General features: G+C 41.7%; 1 protein-coding gene across 15 annotated transcripts in view; it reads left to right on the forward strand.

Moving 5' to 3' along the window:
• FHOD3 (formin homology 2 domain containing 3) overlaps nt 1-13,145 on the forward strand; it is a 476,592-nt gene that overhangs the window by 277,591 nt on the left and 185,856 nt on the right. For all 15 annotated transcript variants that reach the window (XM_043558633.1, XM_043558622.1, XM_043558632.1 and 12 more), the window contains exon 6: nt 4,272-4,366. In XM_043558633.1, the coding sequence (XP_043414568.1) occupies nt 4,272-4,366 (95 nt within the window). The remainder of the gene's footprint in view (nt 1-4,271; nt 4,367-13,145) is intronic.

The following is a 13,145-nucleotide window of genomic DNA, read 5'->3' on the forward strand; positions in this document are numbered from 1 at the left end:
TTCATGTCTTTGAGATTCTTTCAATGTGTGCTTCTGTTCAGTGGATAATGGACTTCAGTGAGGTAATTTAGAGGACTAACATTTATTGAACATTTACTCTGAGTCAGGCATTGTTCTAACTCAATCCCTACAACACCCCTGCAAAATAGATACTATAATATTTACTATCTCACTTTTGAGATGAGGAAACTGAAGCACAAATATTCATAAGTATGACCAGAGTAAATTCCACAGCAGCAGAACAGCAAGTGCCCTCAGCACTCTGTTTTCAGACCTGGGCTGTTACCCACTCCTCTGTTCTGACATCCTCATCTTCCTCATTCTTTTTGAAAATGCAAATCACTGATTTTCATGACTCCCGCAACCCAGGCCATCTACTTTTTCTTTCTGTGTGAATTCTATTCATCCGCCCACATTTAGGTTGGTGGGTTTTTGTGGTTGAATCAGAGCAGCGTTAACCCACTTCAATCCATTTAGCGCCCTCTTGTGTCTGCAGTGGATTTTACAGCAAGCAGTGCTTCCGCATTAGGGCTGGGATACAAAAGATCTAGTGGGAAAGCTTCTGAGGATCAAAATGTGATAAATTGGTGTGATCAGAAACTTGAATTCCCTTAGACGTGAACTTTCTGGTGAGTTGCCTCCATGTGATTTATCAATAAGAATAGAATCTTGGAGGGAAGCCGCTGACAGAAAACTTACAGAAATTCAAGTTGGCTTTTAAATCTCATTTTGCTATCTTCTTTTGTAGTAGGGCCTTGGCCTTTGGGCTTCCTGCATTGTGGGTGGCCCTGAGCTGTTAGGGTGAAAATCTTCATTCCTAGCTTTTCAGCCTTAGAGGCAGGGTCCTCTTTAGGGGTGCATCTCTCCAAAGGGTAGAGGGTAGATTGCTTCCCCGTGCCTTTAGGCCAATTTAGAAGAAAGTATTAAAATCTGCTGGAGGATTTGCTTCAACAGTGAAGTAGAATAGGAAGAGGACAGTGGCACACGCTTCCCTTCCCTGGAGATTTGCCAGTTTGTTTTGGGTGGGAGAGGAGGAAAGAAAGGGGGAAAGGGAAAAAATGGGGGTAGAATGTGCTGAATTCTCAGCGTTATTCCCTGAAGGTGTGGGCTGTACCTTTCTGAAGGAGGGAGGTATATGGAGAGGGATGGGCTAGGAAATAAATTCTAAAATCCAAGAAAAACACCTGATACTTTCTATTAAACAATCATATTTTGTTCTTGTCTGTTTATTTACTTCTTTATTACAGATGTAATAGATGTCCATAGTGGGAAATACAAAAGGGAAAAAAACATATCCAAAGAACATATACCAATCATATTTCATGTATTTAATATTTAATAATTAATATTTAATATTTCATGTATTTTCCTTCCCTTCTATGCATGAAGATTTGACTGTTTTGTTGAATTAGGTCATGTTTATAATTTTTTACTTTTTAATTATCAGAAGCATTTAATGGGTTAGGACATAACCTATGCAGTCATTTACTAGAGCTGAGTTCTAGAACTATGATAGATATTTAGGTCTTAGTTAATATTTCATTTTACTTTAGTACTGTTTATTTAGAGAGAACAGAGGAGGGGCAGAGAGGGGGAGAGGGAGGGGAGTGGGGGGGAGGAATACCAATCAGGCTGCCCGCTCAGCACAGAGCCAGTGCAGGGCTCGACCTCAGTAATGGCGAGATCATGACCTGAGCTGAAATCAGGAATTGGGATGCTCAACTGACTGAGCTGCCCAAGTGTCCCAGGTATTAGTTAATATTTTAATAGAGGTGACACTTCAGTGACTGTCTTCACTGCTTTATTATTATTATTATTATTATTTTTAACTTAAGGGTTTTTTTCTTAGTACAGATGCCTGAAATCACCATGATGGGGAAGAGCTCAGAGAGGACTTTAAGGCTCTCAGTAATGACATAAAGGAGCCCACCTACCCTGCCTACCCTGGCTGGAGGTGGCCTCCGCCCCTTGGTATCAATGGTTTGTTTGTTTTGTTTTGTTTTTTAATGTCTGTTTATTTTTGAAGTAGAGAGAGAGAGCACAAGCAGGGGAGAGGTAGAGAGAGAGGGAGACACAGAATCCGAAACAGGCTCCAGGCTCTGAGCTATCAGCACAGAGCTGACGGGGGGCTCAAACCCACAAACCATGAGATCATGACCTGAGCCAAAGTCGGTCATTTAACTGACTGAGCCACCCAGGCCCCCCTGGTATCAATGGGGTTTGTAGAGTAGTTCCTGCACTTTCAAGAGCCTTGTGTTTTTTTTCCCCTCTGTCAAATGGGAGTAACATTTCAAGTGCCCCCTTAGAGCTTGGCACACAGTGGGCATTAAATGAAATTATTTTAAAGCAATGACAGCACTGAGTAGCCTTATTACAGGATTTGTATCAGTTTGCCTTGCCACCTGTAATGTGTGAGGTTACTTGTTGAACCTCTTAAGCATTTGATACCTAACTATTTCTTTTAAAAAAAATACCTCTGCTGATTTAACAGAAAACGCTACCTCACTATCTTTTTAATTTTTTTAGTATAGTGATGATGGACAAATTGGTGTGTTATTGTAGAATAGCTTGTTGTCTGTCTTACGAAATGCTTTTGACTTTTTTCTCTTGGCATTTAGTATTTTCTTAGAAATTTGTATGAATTGTGTATACAGTAAATCATCTAAGCCTTTATCATACTATCATACCATCATATGGCTGTTTATCTATTATTTCTTTACCTTAAACTTTGATTTTCTTTGTATGTTACATACACCTTTCTCATGAAGATGATAAAGTGGTCGTAATTGTGATCTCTTCATTGTAAATTCTGTAGATGAATTTTTAATCAGGTCTATATTTCTTGCAAAGAATGACAGTATTATATATTCATTTCCAACCTTCCTACCCCTCATTAATTCTCATGTCTTTTAAATTTGCCTGAAATTCTATAATAGGGCTAAATAATCATGGGGCTTAGTGGGCACCATCTTTTAATTTTCCTGATTTTAACAGGAGTATCTCCAGTGTTGCACCACTAAGTAGAATATTAATCAGTTATTTTCACAAATGTAGTGTTTATTGTGCCAAGCATATATTCAGTTTTTTGAAAATTTGAGTTTTTGCATGTTGAAGAGCATCCTTTTTCTCACAGCAATTGTGTGTTTTTGTTATTTGATCTTTTGTTGGCTAGGAAAGTATTTTCTAACATCACACATATATTTCTATGCTTGGAATTAGTGTATGCTCACTATTTCATGTTTTACTCTTTCATTCAGCGCCATTTTCCTACAGCCTACATATAAACGTGTATGTGTGCACATATAATGAATAAAAGAAAATATATCTGTTAAGAATGATTATCCTTGAATTATGGTGGCATTATTGAATTATTTTCACCTCACTCTTCCGTATTTTCCACTTTTCTAAAATGATATGTCCTGTGACCACGAAAAAAAGCGTTGCCTGAAAATGTTAATCCTTTGCCAGTTAATGATGGGTGAAAGGATTTAGGAGGTCACCTGCGATTTAAGAAAGCCTATTTATGTCATGTATGTAACTTACTTGTTCATTATCTAGAATCCCAAGTGATTTTGATATTAAGGGAACTGAAAAATTAGAGTTAATACTTTTTTTTTTTTTTTACAAGGCAGTAATATGGCCTATCTTTTCTTTCTGGTGAAAAATGATAATATGCAGTGACTGTCTTTTCCTTAACTAAGAATTTGGGACTTGGTGTCTGAAAAATTATTTTTTTCATGCTTTCTGACATTTAAAAGAATCTGAACAGTCTTTCAAAGGAATTACAAATAATAAAATACGTATTTATCTCTTATCTAAAGGATTAAAATGATAATCAGGAGGGTTGCATAGCACCTGAGACCTGCCAGGTTGCTTTTAAAAACTTGATTTTTCCTCTTGGCCCCAGTGGGAGGCCACAATCCAGACACCGTCCCGGGGGTATGGCTGCCCCGTCTGGGACTGCACACAGATATAGAAACATAAAAGCATGCATTTATGCATCAAGACACACAGAAACAACAATCACTGTATTTGGTACCTTAATTGCATCTTCCAGACACCAGGAATAGCCCTTGCTTCCTCTGCCATGGTCAAGACTTTCTCTCTGAGATGAGATTTAGCTAATTTCAGAAGAGCTCAGGAAATCTCTTCAGATTCAGTTTGTAACACACCGTGCACTTAAAATATGAAAATCTCAACCGACATTATGATCACTGAAGATTGCATATACATGTAAAACCATAACGTCTCCTCCTTTTTTTCTTCTGTAGCTTTGGGCCAGATTATGTTGTATGTGGATGGGATGAATGGAGTAATAAACCACAATGAAACCATTCAGTGGCTGTACACGCTCATTGGGTCAAAGGTAAGAGAAGGTTATGGTCGAACTTTTACTCAGTTTGCATATCATATACCTTTCTTTTTGTTTTCTCTGAGATGGCTTTGTGGAAACAAATTCTGTTTAGCTTGGTTCCAGCCTTGTAACAGTAGAAGTGAGGATGACTGTTTTACAGATTTTAAAATACATTCAAATTGCAAAAAGTTTATGGAGTTTTAATGCATTTTATGTTCTCTTCTTTCAAGCTTTAATCAGATGCTTTTGGCACCTCTAGTTTTTAATGTTTAATTTAAAATTTTTGCTAGAGATATAGTATCAATCTTACCTGTTTCATTTCATGTTCATTTATGTTCAGTTACATAAGGACATATGTGTGTGTTGTGCATATGTATGTGCATATTCTTCTGTGTAGTTGAAGGAATTTGAGACCACCTTTCAACTCTACCATCAGTTATAAAAGTAGCAGTTAGTAAAGATTGACCAGGCCCCAGGCACCATAGTAGGTGTTTTATAAGCATTATCTCCTTTAATCCATGATGAGATAAATGAGACCATGATGAGATAAATAACATCATCCCCATTTTGTAGTTGAGAAAAAGAGTGCTTAGTTGGGAGAATCCTCTGATTTCCCCCATGGATCTTGGCACGTGATAACCTGATCCATCCATGACTTGGCTGTGAACCCCACACTCGGGAAGTGCCCCAACAAGGCAGACCTACCCCGTCACTTGAGCTGGGCAAGGCTCTGACGTGGTCCTCCCTGCATCCTCAGGTGGGGCCACGAGAGGGGCCGTTTGGAGGGGGGATTGAGGAAGAGTAAGAAGGGATCCAGTCCTGAGTAGGTGCAAGTGGATCAGGCTGGAGTGTGGTCAGCTTTTGGGGCGAGGGTGGGGTGGGGCAGCATGGAGGAGATGAAATTGACTATAGTGGGCAACAGGGTCAGGCAGAGGGGCAACTAGGGGGCCTGCATGGGGCAACTAGAGGACTTGCACAGGTCACAGGATCAACATAATGTTCTGGGCGGGGGGGGGGGTCTCTGGAGAGCACGTGGTCAGCCTAAATGGCTCCCATCCCTGTCCTCACTGCCACCGCCACTCTGGCGAGCCACTCAAGGCTGGTGTGCGCCAGCGACGAGCTCATGGTGGTGAGTCTTATCCCTTGGCCTGACCTCTCCTGTTACCTGCTTCCCAAAGACTCTGCTGTGCTTCAGGAACACTCAACCCTGATTTGACTTTGTGTCGAGAACAGATTCCATTTGAGGTTTATCGTCCTTACAGACTATCGTCCTGGTGATGGTGCCCTTGTGTCGTGAGAAGGGCCTTTTCTCCTTGGATGGCCCCGATACGCAGGACTCATTGCGTCCCAGATTCTTGGTTGACCCTTACATCTCCTTCTCAGTTTTCCTTTTTCTCATATTATTGATGATCGATTTTTTTCCCCATTTCATAATAGAAATAGCCATGGTTTCTCTCAGAAGACTAATAATTTTTTCTCCTCTCTCTCTCTCTCTCTCTCTCTCTCTCTCTCTCTCTCTCTTTCTCTTGTTTTTGGTTTTGTCTTCTATGGAAAATGGCAATGAATCTATTTACAAACTGCTGTAGGTGACCTTAGATGCTGAATGAAATGCTGGCTTTACTAGGTTGATTTAGCCAGGCTGAGGGAAGATTTATATCTCATATCCTGTTACAGTGTTTTCTGTTTTTTTCCTTATGCTGGGAACCCTCCCCAAGCTTCATGTTCATTTGGAAACTGCTCCCTTCCCAAGGCTCCCTGGATGGTCTCGAAGACCCCACAATCTAGGGAGATGGGAGGAGATTCTGTGATAGAAATGGACTTTTGGTACATGTTAGAGACAAATAAATCTTTATAGCTTTATTTATAGTCATGATAAAACACCAATAGCCAGCTCTATTTCTAAAAGGAAATAAAACCTAACATACTTACAGTAGGAAAAGTGACCATCTTTTAGCTCATCAGCAAGAAGGGCATAGAGTGAGGGCAAGATCTAGGTGGTGGGTTAGGAGAAAATAAGGGAGGATACAGAGGGAATGTCACCGAGGGAAGACAGGGAGATGGAGAAAAGTGAGAGGAGAGATCCCAGGGGTGGAAAAGAAAAAGAGGAGAAGAGAAAGAGGAAACAGGCCCAACAGTGATCATTTCTCTGCTCAGTAGATGGGAGGAGGACTCAGTCTTTGGTGTTGCAACACCATGCTGCTGATTTTTCTTTGGAATCATTCTTTTAAGAAAAGCAAATGAAAGGAACCTCCTTCTTGCATTTCTGTGTAACATGGAGAAATCCTAAAATTACAAGTCTTCAAGAATAAGTTTGTAGGAATTATGCTTTCCCAGCCTCCTTTCACATAGTGTTCATGACCCTGGGCATCTCTCCCTGAGGCCTCTGTCTGAGGTGGAGTGTTCTCCTCCTCCCCAGCCACATGGGGCATCAGCACTGGATCGGTGCTGGTTTTTTCTCCATCTTTGATTTTTCAAAGGAGGGTCCATAGTAGTCTCCAGCTCCTGTGCTCAGCACTGAGCCGGTCACTATGAAGACAAGAAAATAGAGCCCATGGTCAGCCTGAGCCTTGGAACTTGCAGTGTTGTTAGAAGGGGGACCATGGGTGACTTGCAGCCTATATCCACCCACTGTGATGTCAGCTAAAGGACTCGCTCTGTTCTGCAGGGTGTGCTCAGTTCCAGGCTGGTGGCTGAAAGTCAGCAGTGGGAGCAGCCAGCAGATTGATTTTCAGTGTAGTTCTGATGAGATCACCTCTTATTTGCAAACCAGTAATGGAGGCCCCTGACATCCCCCTTACCCCCAGGTCTAGATAGTAAGGTATCTGCAAGAAACATGGGTGCACAGACCTGAGACCTTTAGGCTTGGGGAAGGAAGCCTCTGTCCCCTCCTTACACATAGGTTTTCCAAGTTCAAATTAAGAAATCTGGAAAGCCAGAGGTCCTAGGGCTTTCTTTTGACTAAGAGTCTGATTTCTCAGAACCTAAAACGTTTACCTTGAGTTCGTATTGTTTTGGCCTTAAACAGGAATGGAGCTGATAAATGAAATCTTGGGTTAGAGAAACCTTGTCCTTCTGTTTTCATAATTGTTCATTTTCCTTCCATGAAAGGCAACAAGATGTGATTTTGCAGCCTGCCAGAGGGTCATTATGCAATGCATATTTGCAGATATTTGAGACTCATAGCCAGAGGAGAAAATGATGCATTTGCAGCCAAATAATTACTTTTTAAAAAGAAAGAAAAGAAAGTGTTTTCAATAAAGTGTTTCATTTTATTTACAAAAGCCCGTCTTTAAACTCCGCAGTCAGAGGTAGGGAGAAGATGCCCATCTCTTGACTTCGCACACAGTATGGAGTTTTTTCTCTTCATACATCTGAAGTCCAATAAATTGGGGTGAAATGATTCAGCTTGTACAGCATGGCCTTTCGTCGCTCTAACACAGAAAGTCTGTCTCTCTTTATAGATCTCCTTCTGGCCTATGGGGGAGGCCCAGGGTCCCCCACCTCCTTGTGGGTTCTCCAGGGATGCCTCTTGTTGTAGTCATGGAATCTTCCCTCTCTGGATTGCTGTCCACCTTGGCTCAGCCTGCTCTCTCTTTTTCTGCCCCCTACCCCCACGGAATCTAATTTTTTTCAGCTGTGCCCCAGGTTGCTGATCACAGATCTCTGGACTTCCTTTTTGATGGTTTGGAGGTAGGCATGCTCGCACAGTAGCAAAGCTGTGAGGTGGTGACACCTGGTCGCAAGTTGCAGGGGAAACTGAATAATGGAGATATGGGGACATCTTGAGGAATAGCTTCCTCGGTTTGGGTTTCTGGATATAGATAAGTAAAAGCAAAGATAGGGTCACAGCTTTGAATCGGAGTGGCCAGGAATCTGGCATTGCCTCTGGTAGGAATAGAGAAGTTGGACATTGAGATTCATTGGCAGGAGAGCTTTGACATACTGTTTTTTTGTTTTTTTTAATGCTTATTTCTGAGAGAGAGAGAGAGAGAGAGAGAGAGAGAGACAGACAGACAGACAGACACCGAGTGAGCAGGGGAGGGGCAGAGAGAGGGGGAGACACAGAATCTGAAGCAGGCTCCAGGCTCCGAGCTGTCAGCACAGAGCCTGACTTGGGGCTCGAACTCATGAACTGTGAGATCATGACCTGAGCTGAAGTCGGACGCTCAATCAACTGAGCCACCCAGGCACCTGACATGCTGGTTTTGAGGTGAAGGCAGTGTCCACAAGGGCAGCTAAACTGGTTCCTCCGTAGTGCCATTTGCTCCAGGAGGAGGGGAGGAGATTGAGTGCACGCTTTGGTCTCAAGCCCTTGGCATGGCATCTGATCCATCAGATGCCCCACATATGAGTGAGATCTGAAGCTCTTTTTGAGTTACATAACATAACATAACATGGAATCCTGGCCTTGAAGAAATGGTGAAGTCTTGTTAAAGATGTTACTCATGTTCACCAGCCACATTCCTGATACTTCTAGAGGCAGAGGGAGTGTTACTGTTGGGCCCTGGAATTGGTGGGAAGCCTTCCTTCCTGGGACCCACGCCCACCTCTCTGACGTTAAACAGACCACACCTCCGACGGCAAAGTGGTGCAGCCACTCTGGAAAACAGTATGGAAGTTCCTCAAAAAATTAAAAATGGACCTACCCTACAACCCAGCAGTTGCACTACTAGGTATTTATTGAATGGATACAGGTGTGCTATTTCGAAGGGACACATGCACCCCAGTGTTTACAGAAGCACTATCAACAATAGCCAAAGTAGGGAAAGAGCCCAAATGTCCATCGATGGATGAATGGATAAAGAAGATGTGGTGTGTGTGTGTGTGTGTGTGTGTGTGTGTGTACACACACACACAATGGAGTATTACTTGGGAATCAAAAAGAATGAAATCTTGCCATTCACAATTATGTGGACGGAACTAGAGGGTATTATGCTAAGTGAAATTAGAAAAAGACAAAAATCATATGACTTCACTCATATGAGGACTTTAGGATACAAAACAGATGAACATAAGGGAAGGGAAGCAAAAATAATATAAAAACAGGGAGAGGGATGAAACATAACAGACTCATAAATATGGAGAACAACCAGAGGGTTACTGGAGGGGTTGTGGGGGGTGGGGGCGCTAAATGAGCGAGGGGCATTAATGAATCTACTCCTGAAATCGTTGCACTAGATGTTAACTCACGTGGATGTAAATTAAAAAAAAAAAAACGAACAAAAAAACCCGCCTCCTTGTGGGTTTTCCAGGGATGCCTCTTGTTGAGTTAAACAAACACCATGCACTGCTTTCTGGAGCAACACAATGTCACTTCCTCCCTGGAAACTCGTTGAGTATTTAAAGGCAGTTAGCATGTCACCCTGTCCAAGCTCAGCTTGATTGTTTCCACAGATAGTCATTGGTGACATAATTTGCGGTTCCTCAACATACTGGATATAGCATCCTTCTTCTACACATCCCACTTTTGATTGATTAGACTTTTCACCGGCAGCCCTGGGTGCTAGCTCAAATTAGACTGATAATGCCCTAAACTTCCCAGGGTTTTTGTTTTTGATATGCCAGCTTCTTCCATTCTGCATCTCCGTGATTGACTTACACCTAGATGCCGAGCTTTGCATTTTTTTCCCCGTTGGTATCGTCAGAGTTCCAGCCTTAAAATGATTTTGCATTTTGCTTTGGCTATTCATCATGTTAACTGTTAGTCCTAGGGTTTTTGTTTTTGTTTAAAAATTTTTTTTTAGTTTATTTTTGAGAGAGAGCAAGCAAGAGAACAAGCAGGGGAGAGGCAGAGAGAGAGGGAGACACAGAATCTGAAGCAGGCTCCAGGCTCTGAGCTGTCAGCATAGAGCCCGATGCAGGACTTGAACCCACAAACTGGGAGATCATGACCTGAGCCAAAGTTGGCACTCGACCAACTGAGCCACCCAGGCACCCCAGTCCTAGTTTTATTTAACATAAATTTAATGAGCAGAATTTCTCTGCCATTAACCAAAACATCGATAGAGCCAAGGAATGCATAAGCCCGTGCAGCTTGCAGGTTGACACTGATAGTCATTTTTAGGCCATTTTAGTGGGAAGGCGCACTCTGATCATCCAGCCTCGTTTCTTCATTGAGTTCCAAAGCCAAAGTCAACGTATGCTGCATCTGCTGTTAAGTGCAGATCCCTGAGACCAAATACACTTGTATGATCCTTTGGGTGGATTGCTTTTTCATCTATAGAATGGGTTTAATAAATGATAAAATGGGGATAATAATAGTGAAGAATAGGTAGAACACTGAGCATTGTATCTGCAAACAAGTGTCCAGTGTTGTAAATCAACATCTCTTTTCCCTCACCTCTTTTCCCTCAACCTCCTGTTTAAAGAAGGAGGTGGCCTCAGCTTGCCAGAACCTGCTCACCTGGAAACTGCTGGTCCCAGGTGTCTCTCTCTCTTTTCTAAGTGCTTATGAGACTTTCATCCAGAAAGCCTTTGGAGCATGTTGCCAGGGATCAGTTAGAAGGTTTAATGAAATGTAGGATATAAATTTTTCAGCTTCATCTATAATCCTTCTTTCTGAAAATTGGGACATGAACTCTGCATTGTGTGAGATGCCTGCATTGTAAATTCTCAGAACGTCACATGTTATGCTCACTTATTCTTAAAAGTATTATGCAGGAGTATATTAATTTATATGCTCAAATGTGAAAAGTAAAATATAGTTGCCATGTTGATAAGCCATTATTTGAATACCTGTTGTCCCTCCAATGGAACATCAGATGTGCTATTGTTTGAGGGACATAGTTTTCCAAGATTCTTAATTTCTGCATCTTTGGAGCTTGACATGAAGAAATTGAGATTGTGTACCTTCATTTGAATCATTTTCCCTTCAGCAGGATGCTTGTTAAGATGTTCTTGCAACTGGCTTCTGTCCGGGAAGGGAAAGTTTGGGACTTTAAAGTGTTGTCTGTGATTGACCTCAAAATATGCTTCACATGGTTAAAACTGATTCACTCTCTTTTCCTCTGTTGCATCTTGGGCAGTTTCTGTTGTCTTTGCTCAGCTTGTCTTCGTTAAGTCTTCCTGAGGAACTTCGGAAATACATTCTTTATGTCTTTTACAGTGCTTATTATTTCTAGCATTTCCATCTGACTCTTTCTAGTTTCCCTCCACTGAAATTTCTCATTTGTTCATGCACGTTGTCCACCTTTTCCAGCAGACTTTTTAACATATCGATTGTTGTACATCATAGAGTTCCAAAGTTAAGTTAAATCTGTTGATTGCTTAGTTTCTTTTTTTTTTTAAGTTTATTTATTTTTGAGAGAGAGAGAGAGAGAGAGAGAGAGGCAGAGAGAGAATCCCAAGCAGGCTCTGCACAGTCAGTGCAGAGCCTGATGTGGGGCTCAAACTCAAGAAATGTGAGATCATGACCTGAGTCTAAATCAAGAGTTGGATGCTTAACCTACTGAGCCACCCAGGCACCCCTGTTGATTGCTTACTTTCTTGACAGCAGGCATGAGGACTTCGCGTTTGTAAACCTTTGATTTTTTTTTTATGATCATAAGTGTAATATACTCTTTGTATAAAACTTTAGAAATACAAAAAGAGAAAAAATCACCTGAAATACTTCTATATAGATTCAATGACTAACTTTGTACATTTTCTTCTAATTTTTTAAAACTTTATTACATAGTTAACACTACATTACAAGCATTTTCCTGGGTCATCATACTATTTTAAAAACATGTTAAATGCTTATGTAATAGTTATAGAAATGTAGTAAATTCACTGGACTTTTCTTGTGTTAATCAATTTGTTTGATGCTATAGCGTTTAAAGAGCTTTGTTACTAACTTGATATTAACATGTTTAGTAAATGAGGTTGTGTTTGAATGTTTTTCCATGTTTATCGTTGTTCCGTTAGGTAAGAATTTTAAAAATTCTACAAGTTTCAATGGAATGTTCAAGTAATATTTGTGTTAGAGGGATAGGGGACACAAAGGCTCTCTTCCCCTTAGGGCTGTTTCTGTCCTTCTGGTTATTTGGGTACATATGACTGGAAAACTAATTCTCACCTATATGATCTCTTGGATGTCCATATGAGGATAATCTCAGTGCAAGAAAAAGAAAAAAAAAAAAAAGAGAAGACCTAGTTTGACTCATTGTTATTTTATGAAGATGTCAGGGAGAGAGACCAGAGATTCAAGCCAGACCTTACAGGAGCCAGCGTGCCGAGGGGATCTGGTCCAGAAAGGCTCTCCAGCCACAAGACTGGACAGCAGTGTCTTTAATCCACTTTGAGATGATCATCTTCAGGGAGCTGATAGGCGGTAGGAACCATAACTCTAAAGAGGCTTGTGGATAACCTGGAATTGTAGCTTACTAATTTCTGCAAGCAAGATCCCCCATGAACAAGAGAAACAGAAGCAGGGGGACTTTGACCTTTCTGCCTTTTTAGGGCATTTGGTCAAGGACTAGCAGCTGTGTTCTAGATTCTGGAGAGACTAGGGATGGGTGGTTCTAAGACGGGAGAATATCTGGGAGTGATGCAGACATCCCAGAGCAGCCCATGTGCTGTTCCTCGGGAAGCAACGCTCTGGGAGAGTTGGATGGGCTGGAGAACCGGAGGAAGTGTCGGCTTCCGCAAGCCAGCCTGGGAGTGGCCCTATCAGCTCAGGTTTGCTTTCCCAGCACTGCTAACCCTGCTCCCCACAGCCTTTCTCCACCGGCCAGCCCTCCTCCACCCACTCTAAGGAGATGGGAGCTGGCTGTGGTGTCCTTTGTCATGTTTCCAGGGCTGATTATTTAGT

The sequence above is a fragment of the Prionailurus bengalensis genome, chromosome D3 (assembly GCF_016509475.1).
Source record: "Prionailurus bengalensis isolate Pbe53 chromosome D3, Fcat_Pben_1.1_paternal_pri, whole genome shotgun sequence".
Lineage (NCBI taxonomy): Eukaryota > Metazoa > Chordata > Mammalia > Carnivora > Felidae > Prionailurus > Prionailurus bengalensis.